Source organism: Nycticebus coucang, chromosome 8 (assembly GCF_027406575.1).
Source record: "Nycticebus coucang isolate mNycCou1 chromosome 8, mNycCou1.pri, whole genome shotgun sequence".
Classification (NCBI taxonomy): domain Eukaryota; kingdom Metazoa; phylum Chordata; class Mammalia; order Primates; family Lorisidae; genus Nycticebus; species Nycticebus coucang.
Window position 1 is genome coordinate 42805143 of NC_069787.1, and position 20938 is coordinate 42826080.

The 20938-nt window shown below is 39.6% G+C and overlaps 1 protein-coding gene across 1 annotated transcript in view; it reads left to right on the forward strand.

Annotated features, from left to right (window-relative positions):
* Positions 1–19881, forward strand: part of DNAH12 (dynein axonemal heavy chain 12) — a 305069-nt gene extending 285188 nt beyond the window's left edge. The window contains exons 68-74 of the mRNA XM_053600535.1: positions 946–1134; positions 4558–4661; positions 6502–6706; positions 10613–10750; positions 12192–12283; positions 18232–18299; positions 19606–19881. Coding sequence (XP_053456510.1) covers positions 946–1134; positions 4558–4661; positions 6502–6706; positions 10613–10750; positions 12192–12283; positions 18232–18299; positions 19606–19796 — 987 coding nt within the window. The 3' untranslated portion in view covers positions 19797–19881. The remainder of the gene's footprint in view (positions 1–945; positions 1135–4557; positions 4662–6501; positions 6707–10612; positions 10751–12191; positions 12284–18231; positions 18300–19605) is intronic.
* Positions 19882–20938: the final 1057 nt, after the last annotated feature.

Here is a 20938-nt window from a genome sequence, read left to right on the forward strand (position 1 = left end):
GCATTGTGGCGGGCACCTGTAGTCCCAGCTACTTGGGAGGCTGAGGCAAGAGAATCGTTTGAGTCCAAGAGTTTGAGGTTGCTGTGACGCCGTAGTACTCAACCTCAGGGCAACTGGGTGAGATTCTGTCTTAAAAAAAAGAAAAGAAAGAAAAACAAAAGTATTATAGTTTCAATCAACTTTCAGTATCTTTCTTTCCTAGTGATTACTGAAAATTGGAGAAGTTTGGGTCTTCCATTATTTGATGTTTAGCTGACTTTTAACCCTTTTTTGTTCTGCACATCTCTGCCTATAAATTAATATATTATAGGGGAGGATAAACCTTTGCTGTATCGTCTTATGTTCAGTGACCAGGGCCTTCCAATTAAACTGACAAGAAACAGATTAGCAAGAGAGAAGGCTTACAATTTGTACTGATATTACTATTTTTATGTGTCCTGGGGATTTGCAGAAAAGGAGTGAAAAGGAAAAGAAGCAGTTATACTTGGGCATTTACCATTTTAAAAAGAGTGATAAATTGTGGAGAAGTTACCAGACCAAATACACTTACTGCCACTTACTGTGGTTCTAGGGATGGTAAAGGATGATAAATTGTAAGAAAATGATCAGAAAATATATGGGGGAAACAAATGGAAGATAAGGGTTATTTTCATAAGGTCTGTTTATGTAGACTCATCTCAGAGGCAGCTCTCTGTCTTTGGCAATAAGGGTCACTCTCATCTTAGTACAGGAAAGGAGGACATTTTTCCACAGTCTCAAATAAAAATTTATGTCCTACTTTTAGGCAGATAAGGGGAGGGCATAGAACTCTGTATCTGTTGATTCTTAATTGCTTCCAGCTCAGAATAATCCTTATGCTAAAGTGGCATATTTGGGGAAGACATATCCTGATCCCCTTCAAAATCCAATGAAAATGTCATGCATGCCTAATCTACTTTCTGGTAGAAACTTCCGTTTACTCAAGATCCTGAGATATTTGGATTGCATGAAAATGTGGACATCTCCAAAGATCTTCAACAAACAAAAGTCCTCTTTGAGTCACTGCTGCTTACCCAGGGAGGCCCCAAACAGACCGGAGCTTCAGGAAGTACTGACCAGATTTTATTAGAAATTACCAAAGATATTCTCAACAAGGTAATGTTTAGCTTAAAATATGTTGCTTATAATATAATATCAATAAAAATGGTACTGAAACGACAATTTGAAAACCTCATATACCAGCATTATAACCGTAAGTAAGATACTTTGCCTCTCTAAGCATTAGTCTCCAAATCTGTGAAGTGGTGCTGATAGAATCAATTGTAAAAGGTTTGTGAGAACATTAAAGAGATCATGCATTTAAAGTGGTTTGCAAAATGCCTGGCACATAGTAAGATCTTAGTAACTATAGTCGTGAAGGAGCTAATGTGTATATGAATTATTATTAATTCTAAACAAAAAAGGTGAAATACCTACTTTTAAAAAATGGAGAAAATATTCTGAACTTGCTGGTTCAAGGAGGGAATGGCTTTCTTTTTCTTTTCTTTTTTTTTGGAGACAGAGTCTCAAGCTGTCGCCCTTGGTAGAGTGCTGTGGCATCACAGCTCACAGCAACCTCCAACTCTTGGGCTTAAGTGATTCTCTTGCCTCAGCCTCCCACGTAGCTGGGACTACAGGTATCAACCACAATGCCCAGCTATTTTTAAGTTGTAGTTGTCATTGTGGTTTGAAGGGCCTGGGCTGGATTTGAACCCGCCATCTCCAATGTATGTGGCTGGCGCCCTAGCTGCTTCAGCTACAGGTGCCAATCCGAGGGAATGGTTTTCAGTCTATACCTGTGGAAGTGAGGAGGCACAGGTATATCAGGTCTAACAATTAAGTTCGTGCTACATGCTTAATGTTGGCAGCCCTGTACAAACATCTCAGTAATGGTTTCATAACTTTAGTGTACCAAGGTTTCACAGCTGTGTTTGTGTAGGTATGTGGTGGTGTCTTAGTGAGTGGCATTCATTATTGTTGTTGAGTGTTTTTGTGTACCATCACAAGAATGTTGGAGTTTGAATTCAAGCAGTGAATGAACATTAAGTTTCTTGTTAAACTTCGCAAGAGTGGAAGTGAAATCAGGGACTTGTTACTGCAAGTTGTGGGGATAAGGTAAAGAAAACAGCAGTGTACAAATGCCTTAAACGTTTTTCTGAGGGGAGAGAAAGCATCACTGATGAAGAGCTCAGGGTGGCCAGGAACAAGCAGAACTGACAAAGACATTGCAAATATTCCTCAAATTGTGTGTCAAAATCATTGGCTGACTGTGAGACACATAGCAGACCAAGTAAACACTGACAGAGAAACAGGAAAATCTGAACTGAAAATCTTGGCATGAGAAAGGTGTGTGCAAAACAGTCCCAAAGGAGCTCACTGATGAACAAGAGCAAAGGAGAGTCAAAGTTTGCCAAGACCTTTTGGAGAGGCAAGATGATGTTTTGGGCTACGTTATCACTGGTGATAAAACCTGGGTGAACCAATACAATACCGAAACAAAGCATCAAAGTGCGTAATGGAACTCAGTCAATTCTCCACAACCAATAAACTTCCGTCAGTCCATATCAAAAGTCAAAACAAGGTTGCTCACCTCCTTTGATATCAGAGGGATTGTTCATTTTGAATTTATACCAAATGGACAGTTAACCAAGTTTATTAATTGGAAGTGCTGAAAAGTCTGTGTGAAAAAGTTAGATGAAAATGACCTGAACTTTTCACCAACTCATGGCTCTTGCATCACAGCCATGTACCACCTCATGTGGCACTGTCTGTGAGGGACTTTTTAGCCAGTAAACAAATAACTGTATTGCCACACCCTCCCTACTCACCTCATCTGTCCCCCAAGGACGTTTTTCTTTACCCAAAAATAAAGGAAATATTGAAAGGAAGACATTTTGATGACACTCAGGACACCAAGGGTGATATAATGACAGCACTAACGGCCATTCCAGAAAAACAGCTCTAAAATTGCTTTGAAGGGTGGACTAGGTGCTTGCATTGGTGCGTAGCTTCCCAAGGAGAGAACATCATCACTGTAGTGATGTTCGGTAATGAGGTATGGAGCACACTTTTTCTAGGATGTTCAGGAACTTAATTGTCAGGCCTCATAGATTAGGCCTAGATACAGAGAAGATGTGCACGAAGTCAGCTTCTATACCTTTTTTTTTCATAGTATAGTCCAATGTTTACTTAGCCCTTCTAAGTAAAGTGGAATGGTGCTCTCTATTTTCACTAAGGGAACTTTTAAAAGATTATATTTCCTAAACACAGATCTTCACGACTCTCTTCCAAGATAAGTACTATATTTATCCCCAAATTTCAGTGTCAGATGCTCTGAAAAAGCAGAACCTAGGGGCAGTGCCTGTGGCTCAGTGAGTAGGGCACCGGCTCCATATATACCGAGGGTGGTGGCTTTGAACTCAGCTCCAGCCAAACTGCAACCAAAAAATAGCTGGGCATTATGGCAGGCACCTGTAGTCCCAGCTACTTGGGAGACTGAGGCAAGAGAATCACCTAAGCCCAAGAGCTGGAGGTTGCTGTGAGCTGTAACGCTCTGGCACTCTTTGGAGGGCAACAAAGTGAGACTCTGTCTCTAAAAAAAAGAAAGAAAGAGCAGAACCTGGCCCTAGTCTACACGCCTTCAAAACCATGGCTGCAGGACTAGTTTACTCTCATACCATTCCCTAAAGTAAGCCTACTCACCAAAGGTCTGGCTGTGGCCACTGGAGAAGGCAGGGAGCCCGCGGGACTGAGTGCCAGTGCCCACTGCTGCTTCTGCCTCGCGCCTCCTCTCACCCGGGCTCTACTGCTTCTGTGGTTTATCACTGTGGGGAAAGATTCTGTCACTCACAGACTGGTGGCTCTTACAAGACCCAAACAAGGTAAATGGCAGAGGAATTTGAGACATATTTGCAGTAAGAGTTGTCCGAAACAAGGGACCCTACTACACCACCTGGAGTGACTTATAAGAATTCTTTTGCACTATCCAGGGACGAGGCAGTTCAATCAGACACTCGACGGCCTTCCCTCCCCTTTTGTCCTGGAACCCTGCTACATTTACACAGACACATTATTTGATAGTGGAGTAAGCTAAACTATTTGGAGCTGCTTGATAATTGATTAGAAATAAATATAAAAGTTACAAAGTGGCAAATCAGTTTTATGAATAGAATATAAGATTCAACTTATTAAAAGAAATTAGATAACTTTTCAGAAATATATATCTTTGGCAAAGTGCTCTAGTAGTTAAGAATATGGGGCTTAGAGAGACTTGTGGATTAAACAGACCCCTTTTTGGCTACGTACCCTTGAACCAGTTACTTAAACACTCTGTACTTACCTGTCCTCACCTGTAAAATGAAAGAAGTAATGAACACCTAAAATTTTATGGAAAGGATTAAATGAGATAATGTGTGGAAAACAGCACAGTGCCTAGCATATAGTAATACCCGAGTGTTAGCTATTATTGATATTATAGATAAATGAAGCTAATTATTTATTCTGAGAGTAATTTGTGATCTTCAAAATCTATTCTTTTAGCTCCCTTATGATTTTGACATTGAAATAGCACTGCTGATGTATCCTGTGAGATATGAAGAGAGCATGAATACTGTATTAGTACAAGAAATGGAAAGATTTAACAAGTAAGAATCTATATCCCCAGTGATTCAGAAGGCAATCAACCAAAGTCAATAAAAAGACTCAATGGTATCAAATTGAAATTTTTAAGAAAAGACTATCAAAAAACTGTCATTTCTTTAGAATTCCCCCCCCCCCTTTTTAAAGTTCTATAAATTTCTGTCCCAGAAGATAGGATATCTTTTATAATATCAAAATAAAAGAAAAAGAGATCTGTTCTTACTGGTAAAAATATTCATCAGTGGGTGGTGCCTGTGGCTCAAAGGAGTAGGGCACCAGCCCCATACGCGGGTTCAAACCCAGCCCCGGCCAAAAACTGCAAAAAAAAAAAAAAAATTCATCAGTTATAGTTTCTTACCCATCTGTTACTATAAACATTAACTGGGCCATGTTCTCCCACCCAACAACAACTCTTAACAAGTACAGTCTAGCCAATCTAAGTTGACTTAGTGCTCCATGATAACAAACAAATTATTTGCTTTGAATTTTTTTGAGACGGAATCTCACTATGTCCCCCTTGATAGAATGTCGTGGTGTCATAGCTCACAGCAACCTCTAACTCTTGGGCTTAAGCGATTCTCTTGCTTCAGCCTCCCAAGTAGCTGGGACTATAGGCACCTGCCACAATGCCTGGCTATTTTTGTTGTTGTTGTTTTAGTTGTCATTGTTTAGCAGGCCCAGGCCAGGTTCAAACCTGCCAGCCCTGGTGTATGTGGCCAGTGCCCTAACCATTGAGTTAACGGGCACCAAGCCATAATTTGAATTTTTTTATTGAATTTTCTGTAGCTTATTACAGGCTTAAGGAATGGAGAATTGTTTTGGTTAAGAATTTTCTGTAGAGTTTCCAAGTTTATTTTGGTTTCCATATTTCACTTCCTGTACAAATAATTACACTGTCTCTCAGCTACTTAGGCTTTTAGACTAAATATACCTCACTATAGGTGTATTTATGGTATATATAAGTATATATAAATAAATATATAGTATATACTATATATACTATAGGTATATTTATAGTATATATAAATATATAGTATATTTATATTTACACTGTCTCTCAGCTACTTAGGCTTCTAGCCTAAATATACCTCACTATAGGTATATTTATAGTGTTCTTAGCAGTTGGGGTCTAAGTGGGAAGCAAAGTATTTGCAAATGTGTAAATTAATATATAGTTTATATTTTAACACAATGTTTCCCTAGTTTCAGCCATTGCATAACACCTTTATAACTTTTTTCATATTCTCATGTCACTTGTAATATTATTTACCTAATATTGTTCCTTAAATTATTTTTTATTTAAATTAATCAGATTGTGAGCAAAAATAGCTGGTACACAAAAATTTTGATATGTTAGTTACATTACTTTCTGCATTTTTTTTTTTAGAGACAGAGTCTAACTTTGTCACCCTTGGTAGAGTGCCATGACATCACAGCTCACAGCAACCTCCATCTCTTGGGCTTAGGCGATTCTCTTGTCTCAGCCTCCCGAGTAGCTGGGACTATAGGCGCTCACCACAACGCCCAGCTATTTCTTTGTTGCAATTTGGCCAGGGCCAGGTTTGAACCCACCACCCTCGGTATATAGGGCCAGCACCCTACCCATTGAGCCACAGGTGCTGCCATACTTTCTGTATTTTAAAATATGTATGTAATAATTAAATCAACAAATGTCCATATACAAATCACCTAAAATTACCTCACATCCATGAAATGGGAGCTGACCACCCTTTGGGAAACACTTCCATAAATCTGTAGATGAGATTGTGCCATTTTTCTCCTGGAAAAACTATGTTGATACTTACCACCATGTGTATGTTGATAACATAATTTCTTTGATTGCAGCTTAATTAGAACTATACGCAACACTCTACAGGACCTTGAAAAAGCTATTAAAGGAGTGGTTGTAATGGATTCTACGTTGGAGGCTCTCTCTGGCAGCTTGTTTGTTGGAAAGGTTCCAGAAATATGGGCCCAGCGATCATACCCAAGTCTGAAGCCCCTAGGAAGTTATATCACAGATTTTCTAGCTCGGTTAAATTTTTTACAGGTAAAAGATTCATATATATATATATGTGTGTGTGTGTACATGTGGGTTTTTTTAATGTTTTGATTGACTTGGACAATGTTAGTAATTGGCTATCATTGCTTAAATGTCTCTTGAGTTGAATGGAATCTGATTAGCAGTTTCATGGTAATCTAATCAAAATTGTAGAATATTGAAAAAGACACATTTCAAAGTAATGAGTGAAAAATTAAAATTTTACATTACCCAAATCCAAGTAATATGTGACTTTTATATGTCTCAAGATTCTAACTTTGTGGTTCTGGGAGACCACAGTTTAATGTTGTCATGATTTTAATACTGATAGTAAATCACAAAAAAATGAAGCTTGGATTTATCAATAATTATTCATTGTCTTATATCTTACCTGATAAAACCAGGAGAAAGGTGAGTTCTTTGAATCCCATCACCCTCCTCCACTAAGGTGGGACATAACATAAACTTAAGGCAGGACACTGCTTTTCCTTCTTGGTGCCACTGCTTACCCCCATCCTATGGTTGTTTATGTTGGAGTATGGGGTGGGGAGAATCCCAAACTATTTCTCTTTAGAAATTCACATAGGTATTTAATCTTTCAGTGTTTTGTTTAATTTTTATAATACAAAAGCTGTATTTGTTTCACTGTGTAAGATAATTATAAAATAGCCAGTGCTTATGAGGACTTGGAGAAACAGGCTTTCTCATCTATAACTTTAAATTTTTGGCTAATTTGATAGGTCAGCCATATCTTATTTCTGTTTGACTTTAGTTATTAGTGAGGCTGTGCTTTTTTTGTTACATGTGTTTTCCATTTGTATTTGCTACTGTGAATTGCCGATTCATATCCTAGGCTCATTTTTATTTTGTATTATTTTTAATTTATAGCAGCTTTTTAATGTAGATTATGTGTAACAAAGGAAACAGTACAAAATAGAATGCTGAAGGGATTTCCTCCATTGTCCTCTTACCCTTAGAGAAGCTGAGTATGGTTTTTTCATGTCTTTTTTTCTCCTAGACTCTTCTTCATCTCCTAATGGTTCTTAGAGTTCACAAGTTAAGCAAATGAGTTATCTGAATTTTCTGTCCTTCTCCATTTCTCTCTCACCATTTGCCCAGTTTATCCTGTCTTAGTTTAGGCCGCTTCGCCAAAGTAAAATAGACTGAGTAACTTCATAGACATTTATTTCTTACAGTTCTAGAGGCTGGGAAGTCTAAGACCAGGGTATCAGCACGGTTAGTTCTTGGCGCAGATTCTCCTGGTTCACAGACAAGAGGGAGGAAAAGAGAGAGACAGAGAGAAATATCTCTCCTGTTATCTTCTTATAAGAGCATTAATCCCATCATAACCTAATTACCTCCCAAGAGTCCAGTTTCCAATACCATCACCTCCTGAATTTTGGAGGAAAACATTCAGTCCATAGCATCTTCCCTTTCTCCTTCCTGTGCCTTTTTAAAAAAACTTGTCACACACTGCCTAAGATTCCAGCATAAATCCTGGATCTAACACTTACTATCTCTGTGACCTTGAGCAAGTTACTCATCTTTCTGCACTCCAGTCTCCTTGTCTGTAAAATGGGAGAAATAGTGCCTAACTCACTATTATTTTATAGACTGCGTGTGGTGATGGCATGTGCAGTGCTGAGCACAGTGCCTAGTGAGTACTAAGCACTTAGTAAATAGTAGCTAATTGACCATAGACATTAATAACATTCTTGGCTAAATGAAGGCCTGGGTGAGCCAGAGAATGTTGCATACCCTTGCCTTCCGTGTTCTTACAGCTTTCTTATGCTTGGTGCGGTTCCGCCTGGCTTTTGTCCTTGTCAGACTCCATCTCTTGCTCTCCCCTCTTCTGATCTGCTGGTTTGTACTGTTGTGACATCTCTAGCAGCAGTGTGTTCTCTTGCTCCTAGGGAGCAAAGCTGACGTCTTCCCATAGTGTCCTGCTTGCTCAGAGACAAAATTCATTTCATTAACTCATCTGTTCATTGAACAAATATGAACTGAAACCCCACTTTGTTCAAAGCACTTTACGCGCTCACTCTGTGATGAAAAGGTGATGACAACATGCGCCCTGCCTTCAAGCTGCCAATAGCCTACAAGGAAACAGTGTATCTAAAGTGAAGGATATGCCATAAAAGACCGCATGTAAAATGTTTTGGGAATTCAAAGAAGAGAGTTCTTTTGGGTCAGAAAAGCAGAGTTTGTTGCATTTGAGCTGAGTCTAAAGGATGAATGGTTTTGGATACATCAAAGAAAGTAAAAGGACTTAGAGATAGATGTATAGCTTTGGGATAAAAGACACTATCATTTAGGATTGATTCCATTGTAAGTAATAAAAATTTTGACATAAGCAAAGTGAACATTTATTTCCTAGCAGGGCATGGTGGCTCACGCCTCTAATCCTAGCACTCTGGGAAGCCGAAACAGGTGGATTGCTTGAGCTTAGAAGTTCAAGACCAGACTAACAGCAAGACCCTGTCTCTACTAAAAATAGGAAAAAAAAAATTAGCCAGGCATTGTGGCAGGTGCCTGTAGTCTCAGCTTCTCTGGAGGCTGAGGCAGGAGGATTGGCTGAGTCCAAGAATTTGAGGTTGCTGTGAGCTATGATACCACAGCACTCTATCCAGGGTGACAGAGTGTCTCAAAAAAGAAAAAGAAAGAAAGAAAAGAAAAGAGAAAGAGAAAAAGAAAAGAAATTGTTTCCTCATGTAACTGGAAAGTCCAGGGGTTAAAGTGGCTTCAGCTAGGATTTAACCTGGGCTGCAGACATGGATACTTCATCCTGGCTTCTTGCACCTCATCTCTTGGCTCCATTCCCTTTGGGTTAACTCCATTCTCAGTTAGGTTCTTGTCTGATAATAGCAAGGTAGCAACAGCAAGAATACTCACCTCACATCTGTACAAATTCAGCTAGTTGAGAGTGAATCTTTCCCCAAAAGTCCCAGCAAGAGTTTCTGCATCTCTGGCATTGATTGGGTCGCATGTCCATTTCTGAATCCATCACTATGACTGAAGCTATGATTGGCCACATGAATCACATGCCCACCCAAGGAGGCTAGGTGGACTGCTCCCACCAAAATTGCTTAGACTGAGAGTGTAGGAGGGTTTGCCCTCCAGAGGGAAATAAGGAGAGTATCACTGTAAGATAGGCAGGAAAAACAACAGATGTCCACTTGGCACATAAGAGACCAGCATATAGTCTAGTCTGATTCAAAATGTAGGATTCTTGAAGGGAAGTAAAAAAAGAGATAGAACTGAAAACACAATTTGGGGCCCAATTGGGAATATCTTTAATAGGAGACTAAGAGGTTTAAGCTTTAATTTGATAGTTCGCTGTAGAATTTGGTAGGTCCCTGAAGAAGAATTATGCAAGATGATAAATCTGATCCAAACTGTGAAGAATAAGGTTTGTTCTGGCAGCATTCTTCTCGATATATTGAACAGAGAGGGAAGAATCAAGAAGACTGTACACACTGGAACAGAAGAAAGACCATGAGTATGTGATCTGGAGTGGGGCAGCGGGTGTGACACAAGGCTTAAAGGGAGTAAATAACTGAAATCAGCACATGAGAGGTAGAGTTGCTTTTGAGTGGGATAAGTAATTTGTGCATATAATAAATCCCCAAATAATTTTCATGTGGCTTTTTGCACATGTACAGATTTGTATCTTTCAAACTATGTTTCATTCAGGTAAAGGCTCAAATAATTATGTATTTTCCAAGAAGAGTAACTAGGAATAACTAGTTACTAGAGGGTAAAGACAAGAGGGTCAAGTGGGGCTGTGTGTTTGATACCAGGAAAGAGAGCCTTGCAATGGAAAGTATAGACAAAAAACAGAACCAGGAATTGTACATCAGATGGCAGTTATATAAATTGAAAATAGACATGATGTATTTTGTTTTCTCTTTGTAGGACTGGTATAATTATGGAAAACCTTGTGTGTTTTGGCTGTCGGGTTTCTTTTTCACACAAGCCTTTTTAACTGGAGCGATGCAGAATTATGCCAGAAAATATACCACCCCTATTGATTTACTAGGATATGAATTTGAGGTACAGTAACTCCTTATACTCAATAGTATATCACTATATCAAGTCATGCATTTAAGTAGAATTTCTATATTATAACCTAATATAAGCAATTTTACTTCTTTTTATTCTTTGTTCCATGAAGAACGTGTATAATGCTTGTCTTACTATCCCTAAGATAGAAATTTTATATAAAACTTATAATATTTCAACTTTTCAATATTTGATTTGATTAATTCAATACTATTCTACTGTTTTAGCAAAAATTTAAGTGAGGTACAGTAAAACCTGCTAAAATACAGTATTGCGTCCTGGAATCTGAATCCCCCAGAACTTGAACAACTTGATATTGAATGAAAAATTCGAGCAAATTTTGCCCGAAAATCCGAATGCTACTTTGGAATTTGAACACCCAGCCTGTTGTTCATGTGTTTTTGTGTTCCAGCCACCCATGTGCCTCGTTGTTCAGTTTAATGACGGAAGCTATAGTGAAAGCATTTCGTGTGATTTTTGCTGCTAATTTTATGCTTTTGTGCTTGTTTTTTAAATATATATAATAACAACTAAGTGTATTCACCATGGATCCTAAAAAGTGTAGTGAGGAATTTAGAGTAAGAGGAAAGCTGTTAGAGTTACAATTGAAGTTAAGACAGATCTTATCTCTAAGCATGAAAGCAGCACCCCTCAGGATGCTTAAATTGTCTGTACAATTTTGAAAAGTAAAGAATCTATCAAAGCAGCTGATGTGGTGAAAGGGGTTACAACGCTGACCTCTAGGAGATCAAAAAGTATGGAAGAGATGGAAAATGCTTCTTACTTTAGATTCATGAAAAATAGCTGGCTAAGGCCGAGTACAGTGGCTCACGCCTATAATCGTAGCACTCTGGCAGGCCAAGGCAGGTGGATTGCTTGAGCTCATGGGTTCGAAACCAGCCTGAGCAAGAGCAAGACCCATCTCTAAAAATAGCTGGGTGTTGTGGTGGGAGCCTGTGGTCCCAGCTACTTGGGAGGCTGATGCAAGAGAATCACTTGAGCCCAAGAATCTGAGGTTGCTGTCAGCTATGACATTACAGCGCTCTACTGAGGGCGACAAAGTGAAACTGTCTCAGAAAAAAAAACCAAAAACAAAACAGCTGGCTGGTGATGGGATTTCTGAGACGATATTTTGTGAGAAAGTCAAGGCCCTCTAGGATGATTTAGTGAAAGGCAAGCTTGATACTAGAGCTCAAAAGGAGTCTAAAGCCAGTAGGGGGTGGTTCAAGAACTTTAAGGACTGGGATCCATAGTGTTGTGAGGCACAGAGAGACTGCCAGATCTAACTCAGAAGCAGCTGAAAAGTTTATAAAAGAGTCTAAGGAGTTTGTGAACAGTGAGGGATATGTTTCGAACCAAGTGTTCAATTGTGACACAATAGGTCTTTATATTTTTAGGTTTTATATTTTTAATTTTACTAATTTCCCTTCAGGTTATTCCTTCTGATACATCTGACACATCACCAGAAGATGGCGTTTACATCCATGGATTGTATCTTGATGGAGCACGCTGGGACAGAGAAAGGTTAGTAGTTGGCAAAGACCTTTTCAATGTAGCCGAATCATAGATAAAATAAGTGGTCTGCTGCTTTAGTTTTTTAAAAAAACAAAAGGCCTCTTTTAGGGAAGAAAGCAAGTAATAAATAATATCAAAATTCTTTTTTTCTTTTTTCTTTTGAGACAGAATCTCACTATGTCGCCCTCGGTAGAGTGTTGTAGCATCACAGCTCACAGCAACCTCCAACTCCTGGGCTTAAGTGATTCTTTTGCCTCAGCCTCCCAAGTAGCTGGGACTACAGGCGCCCACCACAGCACCCAGCTAATTTTTGGTTGTAGTTGTTATAGTTGTTTGGCAGGCCCGGGCTGGGTTCGAACCCATCAGCTCCAGTGTATGTGGCTGGCGCCCTAGTTGCTTGAGCTACAGGCGCAGAGCCTAATATCAGAATTCTTACATAAATTATTATTCAGGATGGGGCAATTGATGACTGATTATTTTTAGGTCCTGAATAATTTTTATTTCATATTTCAATAGTCTTTTTTTGAGATGGAGTCTCACTCTGTTGCCCTTGGTAGAGTGCTGTGGTGTCACAGCTCACAGCAACCTCAAACTCTTGGGCTCAAGCAATTCTCTTGCCTCAACCTCCCAAGTAGCTGGGAGTACAGGTGCCTGCCACAACACCTCACTATTTTTAGAGCTGGGAGTCTTGCTCTTGCTCAGCCTGATCTCCAACCCATGAGCTCAGGCAGTCCACCCACCTCAGCCTCCCAGAGTGCTAAAAGATCACAGGCATGAGCCAACCTGCCCGGCCCATTTCAACAGTCTTATTAGTAGAAAAGTTAGCCAAAATTATTTTCCTGCTTCTTCTGTTTTGCAACGGTTACCTTCCATTTTGTAACATGTAGGACAACTTCACTTTTAAACAATTTACAGTTAGTAATAACAAAGTTCCCATTTTTATTAGTGAATGGAAAGCCCTTTCTTGCATTTTGATGAGATAATAAATATTTAGAATAAAGTGAGTTTCCAGCTTCATTCGTAGGAACAAGGGTCCTCAAACTTTTTAAACAGGGGGCCAGTTCACTGTCCCTCAGACTGTTGGAGTGCCGGACTATAGTTTAAAAAAGAAAACTATGAACAAATTCCTATGCACACTGCACATATCTTATTTTGAAGTAAAAAAACAAAACATGAACAAATACAATATTTAAAATGAAGAACAAGTAAAGTTAAATCAACAAACTTCAGTATTTCAATGGGAACTATGGGCCTGCTTTCGGCTAATGAGATGGTCAATGTCCGGTTCCATAATTGTCACTGCTAGTCGTAACAAGTGATGCAAGTGTGCATCAGTTAGTCTAGATCTGGTTGGAGATTTCAGATGTTTCATTCTGGAAGAAGTCTGTTCACAGACATAAGTGCTGCCAAAGATGGTTGCCATTTTGAGTGCATGGTTCCTGAGATGGGATGTGTCTCAGAGGGGAGAGATGCATAGAAATTAGGAAGGCTGCTTGACTTGAATGCATCTTTCAGAGAGTCACAATTCTGCAGTTCAGCCAGTTCCATTTGGTAAATCATATCCACATTTTCAATGTCAATAGAAAATGGGTTACGGGAAAAGCTGTATATCCTGTTCATGGAGATGAAGCTCTTTAAATCTAAATTGGAACTCCTTTTGCAACTTTTCCAGTGAATCCACACGTTTCATTTAGAAATGCAAACAATAGATTTTCCACTACCAGATTTTGAGTTGTGGGGAGATGGCAGAAATTTTCCTCCTTCACTTGTTTGATGAGGAGGCCTAATTTTACTTCAAATGCTTTCACATGTGATTGCATATCACAGATGAGCTTCCCCTTTCCTTGAAGTTGCACATTGAAACTGTTGAGTAGTTCTGTTACATCTGTCAGAAAGGCAAGGTGCCATTTCCATTCTCCATCATTGAGCTCTGGTAGTTCTTTGTTTTTTGAAAGCAGAAAAGCTGTAATCTGTGGAAGTAAGTCATAGAAATGTTTCAAAACTCTCCCTCGACTCAGCTAATGGACTTCTGTGTGGTATGGAACATCTTCACAGGCAACATTTAGCTCAGACAGAAATTCCTGAAATTGTCTGTGGTTTAGTGCATTAGCTCTAATGAAGTTAACACAAGATACCACAGTTTTCATAACAGAGTCCCACTTCAATGATTTACTACACAGCACTTGTTGGTGGATGAGGCGGTGTATGGCTATTGGATGAGAATGGTTAAGTTTGTCCATCTCTTGGTTAATGCGAGCAATTGCTCCTTTCTTAGACCTCACCATGCTGGGAGCACCATCAGTTGTCACATTGGCTAGTTTTGCCCAGTCCAGCTCCAAACTATTCACAGTTTGGCAAACCTTTTCATAAATATCCTCTCTTATAGTTGTTCCTTTGCAGTGCAGCAAACTCTTCTGTGACTTTGAAATAGTCATTCATCCCACAAATAAAAATTAGAAGTTGTGCAGAATCACGAACATCATTACTTTCATCGAGTGCCAAGGAAAAATAGGAAAGTTTTTTTGTGGAGTTTTGCAAATGCTGATGTAAATTGTCTCCCATTTCTTCAATCCTTCGTGTAATTGAGGGTCGTGAAAGACTCACTGTACTAAATAAATTGGCCTTCTCTGGACACATCTCTTTGGCAACAGAAAGAAGGCATTCTTTAACAAATTCTCCCTCCACGAATGGTCTGCCAGTGCACACTATTAGCTTGGCAACTTGAAAACTTGCTCGTAGTGATGAAGTATTTAGCTGTTTCTGCTTCACAAAAGTATTTTGCTGAGTTGTCAATGTATATTTCAGTTTTAATATTTTACCTTTTCTCACTTCTCTGACCAAACAATCATATTTATCTTTATGTTGAGTTTGATAGTGTCAACGCAAATTGTATTCTTTGAACACAGACACTGTATTCTGGCATATCAAACACCCAGCTCTTTCCTTGTACTGCATGAAAAAGTAATCATAAGTCCACTGTTCTTTGAATATCCTACACTCCGAGTCAATTTTTCTCTTTCTTGATGTCATTGTTTCCTAGGGATTCCAAATTGCTATTAGTAAAATACCAATATATGTATAGCATTCCAAAAACAATATACCAGCAATAACTTTGCCCACACCGAGACATATAGACTGCACTTCCCATCAATGCAGTCTGATCAGTGTCCATCAATGCAGCCTTGCCAGTCCACATCATTTCAGCCTCGCCAGTGCCCATATGGTGGAACTCTGCTTTTACCTTAGGCTCACACTGGTGCAGCGCGGGAACCAGCACAATTACAGAGCCAGTTCCTCCGCCACCTTTCCAGTTCACACTACCCTATGCGAACCGCACTGCGATCTGTGAACTTGCACAGGTATCTGATCGCATGGGTGAGAAGACCCATGCGATCAGATTCTACTGCAGGAAAAAAGAAGGCATGTATGCCTTTTTTCTTCCAAATCTAAGAGATCGCAACAGTGTGAAGCTGGGCTTACACAGCACACAACATACAACATCATACACAACTGAATAGCAATCAGAATATAAATGCACTTACTGTCAATTAAATTGGGTTTCCTACTCCTCAGCTGTCTGCAGAGCCGGATTAAGTTCCCATGGCGCCCTAGGCAGATTACCAGTTTGGGGCCCCCATGAGATAACACTGACCATTTGCATTAACACTGACCACTGACCATTTGGGATAACACTGACTGCTGACAATTTGCATTAATACTGAGCGCTAACAATTTGCATTAACACTAAGCACTTACAATTATCATAACCACTGAGCACTGACTATTTGTATTACCTCTGAACTCTGACTATTTGCATTACCTCTGAGCACTGACAATTTGCATTAGCACCGAGTGCTGACTATTTGCGTTATCACTGTGATGCAAGCCCCATAGAACCACACCCAACCAACTAACCAACTTAAAAAAAAAAGGCTCTCCTAACTTCAAAAGAAAGGCTCTTCTAACTTCAAAAAAAGGCGCCCCCTATCTGCAAAAAAAAAAAAAGACCTCCTAACTTCAGAAAAAAAAAGGCCAAAAAAAATAAATCCTAACTTGTTCTTACCTCGGTCCTTAGGAAGCAGCAGGCTCTGCACAGGCAAGCTGGTGACTCCTCTGATTACACCAGAAACTGAGAGGAGGAGTTGAGAGACAGAGAGAAGGAGGGGATTCGGAGAGTGTGGGGCACATTCCACACATGCACACTGCAGGCCAGGACGAGTGGGCTGCTAAGCAGGATGGCAAAAACACCCGGCGGGGAGAGACAGAGAGAAGGAGGGGCAGAGAGAGACAGAGAGAAGGAGCAGAGTCGGAGAGTTGGCGCACATTCCACACATGCGCACTGCGGCCCGGGACAAGTCGGCTGCTAAGCAGGACAGGCAGCTGTGGCAAAAACACCCAGCGGGCCAGATAAATGTCCTTGGCGGCCGCATTTGGCCCGCGGGCCGTAGTTTGAGGACCCCTGCTTAGGAAGCTAAGGATTTCCATTTAAAATATATAAGGGTAGGAGAGAAGGAGAGAAAATGTTTCCCCTAGAGCTCTGTCTTTAACAATCTATTTATAGGCAAAATCCTCTGTCTCCAGAGCCAGGGTTAGACTTTGCTCCCAAGGGAGCACCAAAGACTTAGGAAGGAAAAATCATATAAGAAGGAGCAATAAGGGCGGCGCCTGTGGCTCAGTGAGTAGGGCGCCGGCCCCATATGCTGAGGGTGGCGGGTTCAAACCCAGCCCCGGCCAAACTGCAACAAAAAAATAGCCGGGTGTTGTGGCGGGCGCCTGTAGTCCCAGCTGCTTGGGAGACTGAGGCAAGAGTTAGAGGTTGCTGTGAGCCGTGTGACGCCATGGCACTCTACCCGAGGGTGGTACAGTGAGACTCTGTCTCTACAAAAAAAAAAAAAAAGAAGGAGCAATAAATGTGGTCCTACAGAAATAATTCCAAGGTGGTGTTATAAGGAGACTCAACTGCATATAAATTATTGTTTCTATCTCTTTTTTCTTTTCATCACTTTACTGCCATTGTTCATAACTTAATTTGCCTTATATATGTATTTCCTTCCTCCCTCCCTCCCTTCCTCCCAACAATGTAGCATAATAAAAAGAAACCAAATTGAGAAAAGTACTCAGTGTCTCTGAGCCTCCAGGTGACAGCATGATGTCTGCCTCATGAGTGTTACTTAAAAAACTGGTAGGGCTGGGCACATGGCTCACACCTATAATCCCAGCACTTTTAGAGGTCAAGGCAGGAGGATCCCTTGAGCCCAAGAGTTTGAGACCAGCCTGAGCAACACAGTGATAGTCTGTCTATACAAAAAAAATTTTTTAATTCACCAAGTCCAGTTACTTGGGAGGCTGAAGTAGGAGGATTACCTGAGTCCGAGAGTTCAAGGTTCCAATGGGATGTGATCCGACCCCTGCACTCCAGCCTGGGCAATTGAGTAAGAACTTTGTTTCTTAAAAAACAAAACAAAACAGGGGGAGCCCTGTGCCTCAGTGAGGAGGGTGCCGGCCCCATATACCAAGGGTGGTGGGTTCAAACCCAGCCCTGGCCAAACTGCAAAAAAAAAAAAAAAGCCGGGCATTGTGGCAAGTGCCTATAGTCCCAGCTACTCAGGAGGCTGAGGCAAGAGAATCGCCTAAGCCCAAGAGCTGGAGGTTACTGTGAGCTATGACACCAGGGCACTCTACCAAGCACAACAAAGTGAAATTCTGTCTCAAAAAAAAAAAAAAAAAGAACAAAAAAAAAGGCAGGCATTGATATTTGTCCACTGTTTTATGCTTTGCCTTTCTACAATTTTCTTTTGTTTCTCTCAATTTTTTATTCCACCTCTTCATTTTCTTTTTACATTTCTTTACCTCTATGTCTCTGGTCCTTTCTTAAATTAAAAGCCAATATTTAAGTAGCAATCTGTTCTTAGAAGCAAATTTCATAAGTTATTTCTTTTGTCAATTTCTCTTTACAGTGGATTGCTTGCTGAACAACATCCCAAACTTCTCTTTGACCTGATGCCCATCATATGGATAAAACCAAGTAAATATCCCTTTACAAATTTTTTTTTAGTTTTAAGGAAAATAATGATAGATATTATCAATTGCTCCTCCAAATAAGTTTTGCTGAAACTTTTTAAGATTTGGCTCAATTATAATAAACATTGGTAGAATATTTACATTGGAAGCATATTTTTCTCCCTCTTTTGTGTGTGGCAGTTAGATTATTTGGGCACTATCATCCTGCCTCTTTATGCTCTTGGCCCATGGGAAGTACCATTCTCTTTATCCCTCTCCCTGCCTACTCTACAAGAGGTTTCAAAGAACCTACAAGTCCCCCTCCATATTTTGATTCTGGACTCCCTTTGTACACTGCTCAGGGGCACAAATAGGATTGACACAGTCTTCAACTAGTGACTAGCATTTTCTGGCTATAAGAAACCCCAGGCTAGGAGCCACCCACATGCCCCAAAGCATGATTATTGCAAGCCACACAGGATGGAGGCCAATCTTTCCCCCTTAGAGAAGCCACTTGCTCCTTTCCTCCTTTTGTCATAATTTTTCCACAAGGCTGAAACAATGAGGCTCATTCTTTTATTTTCTCTTCCCTTTTTTATTCTTAAATAATAATAAGTAAAAATACGAATCATCTGGCGGTGCCTGTGGCTCAAAGGAGTAGGGCGCCGGCCCCATATGCTGGAGGTGGCGGGTTCAAACCTAGCCCTGGCCAAAAAACTGCAAAAAAGAAAAATACAAATCATCCAGAATCACCACCCAACCTATCAAATACGTTTATTATTAATGCAGTTCAATTATAGCTATGAAAAACGTAACCTTACTTTAGAAAGACTAATATTTCATAACTGGCTTTTGATGGGTTGTACATAGACTATTTTTGTGAATTGGTGAGAGTTGGTGTGTTTTCTTTTTAATAACCTGCTAAAAACAAATAGGAACTTCAGCTTCTTCTAATTTAGGGAGTTTTGTGTTAGAACTCTAAGCATCTGTGTATCTCCTTCCAGGTCTCCCCCTGTTACCTCTACCTTTTTCTTCTCTTGTTTCTTCTCTCCTGAATCATGAGTTCTTCATGGCTGCTAAGTGATCAGAACTTAAAAGAAAATTCCTGTCTTCTACACCTAGAATCATTCACCATGGGCAATCACTTTCCTTGTTTCACAAACATAATATTATACCAAACTTTAAATGAACTTTAAAACATTTAAATATCATAATAATGATCTTAGATTTAGAACTGGCAATTTTATTACAAGATAAATAGTTGTTCTTTTAGTACCAGTGGCTGTTTCCCCTTTATCAAATGAATGTTATTTCTTTTTTTTTTTTTTAAGATGTAAAGTCTCAGATTATAAAGTCAGATGCCTATATCTGTCCCCTCTACAAGACAACTGAACGTAAAGGAACTCTTTCTACTACAGGACATTCTACTAACTTTGTCATTGCAATGTTGTTAAAAACAGACCAGCCTACTCAACACTGGATCAAGCGTGGGGTTGCTTTGCTTTGTCAGTTGGATGACTAAATTGGACAAATTTAGAAAACATCTGAAAGAAGTAAAATATTATATATATTGTCTTGACTTACTTAAAAATACACACATTATAAAATCAAGTATCTTGATGTTATTCTTTTAAATGGTCTTTGGAATGGTCTTTGCATTGTTCTTTTTTCTGACATACTCTTTATTTGGAATACAGCCTTATAGATACTCTTTTGAGATTACAGTCAGATACCCGTGGAAAGAAAATGTGAAAAGAAGTGTTTTTTGGAAGCATATCAAAAATCTTTTAAGGTTTTATTTGGTTTCTTTTTTAAGTTATCTATGTAACTTTTAAAAGTATATCTATGTGAACAAAAGACTTGAGGGATTAAACACATAAAATTAAACTAATATCAGAAATTATCTCTGTCACAAGTTGTCATTTTTTCAGCTTCAGTAGTAATTTACTTTTTATTGGCCCACCTGAAGTAATTCTATGCAAACATTTCAAATACATATATTAAGAAATTATAGATGAGGAAAATATTAAAACAACTACACAACTAAACTCTTTATTTCATGCTTTTAAGACATTAGTTCCATTGCTAAGGGTATCCCTAAGACTAGGAAAGAAAACTCGGACAGTAAAGTTGACCCGCAAAAGCAGTAAGATGTCTGGAGAGCAATCCTAATTCCTACACCTGACATGACATTGTGATTGTTGGCATTTGCCACATATTTAATTGGAAACATCATGTGCTACTTTTAGTGTACATTAACAATTTTAAAATGTTTCAACAAAACAAAAAAAAATTTTTTTTGAGACAAGTCTCACTATGTCACCTTGGTAAGTGCCATGGTGTCACAGATCACAGCAACCTCCAACTCTTGGGCTTAAGCAATTCTCTTGCCTCGGCCTCCCAAGTAGCTGGAACTACAGGCACCCGCCACAATACCTGGCTATTTTTTTGTTGTAGTTGTCATTGCAACTGACCTGGGCTGGGTTCAAACCCACCAGCCTTGGTGTATGTGGCCAGTGCCCTACCCATTGAGCTATGGGTGCCACCAAAACAAAATTTTAGTCAAAATTTTGTTGTCTTGTGTAGAGTTAATTCCTTCCTTAGGATTCCAAGGACACTTAAGGCCACAGTTCTGCAACACAAGGAAAATACAGGTACAGCTAT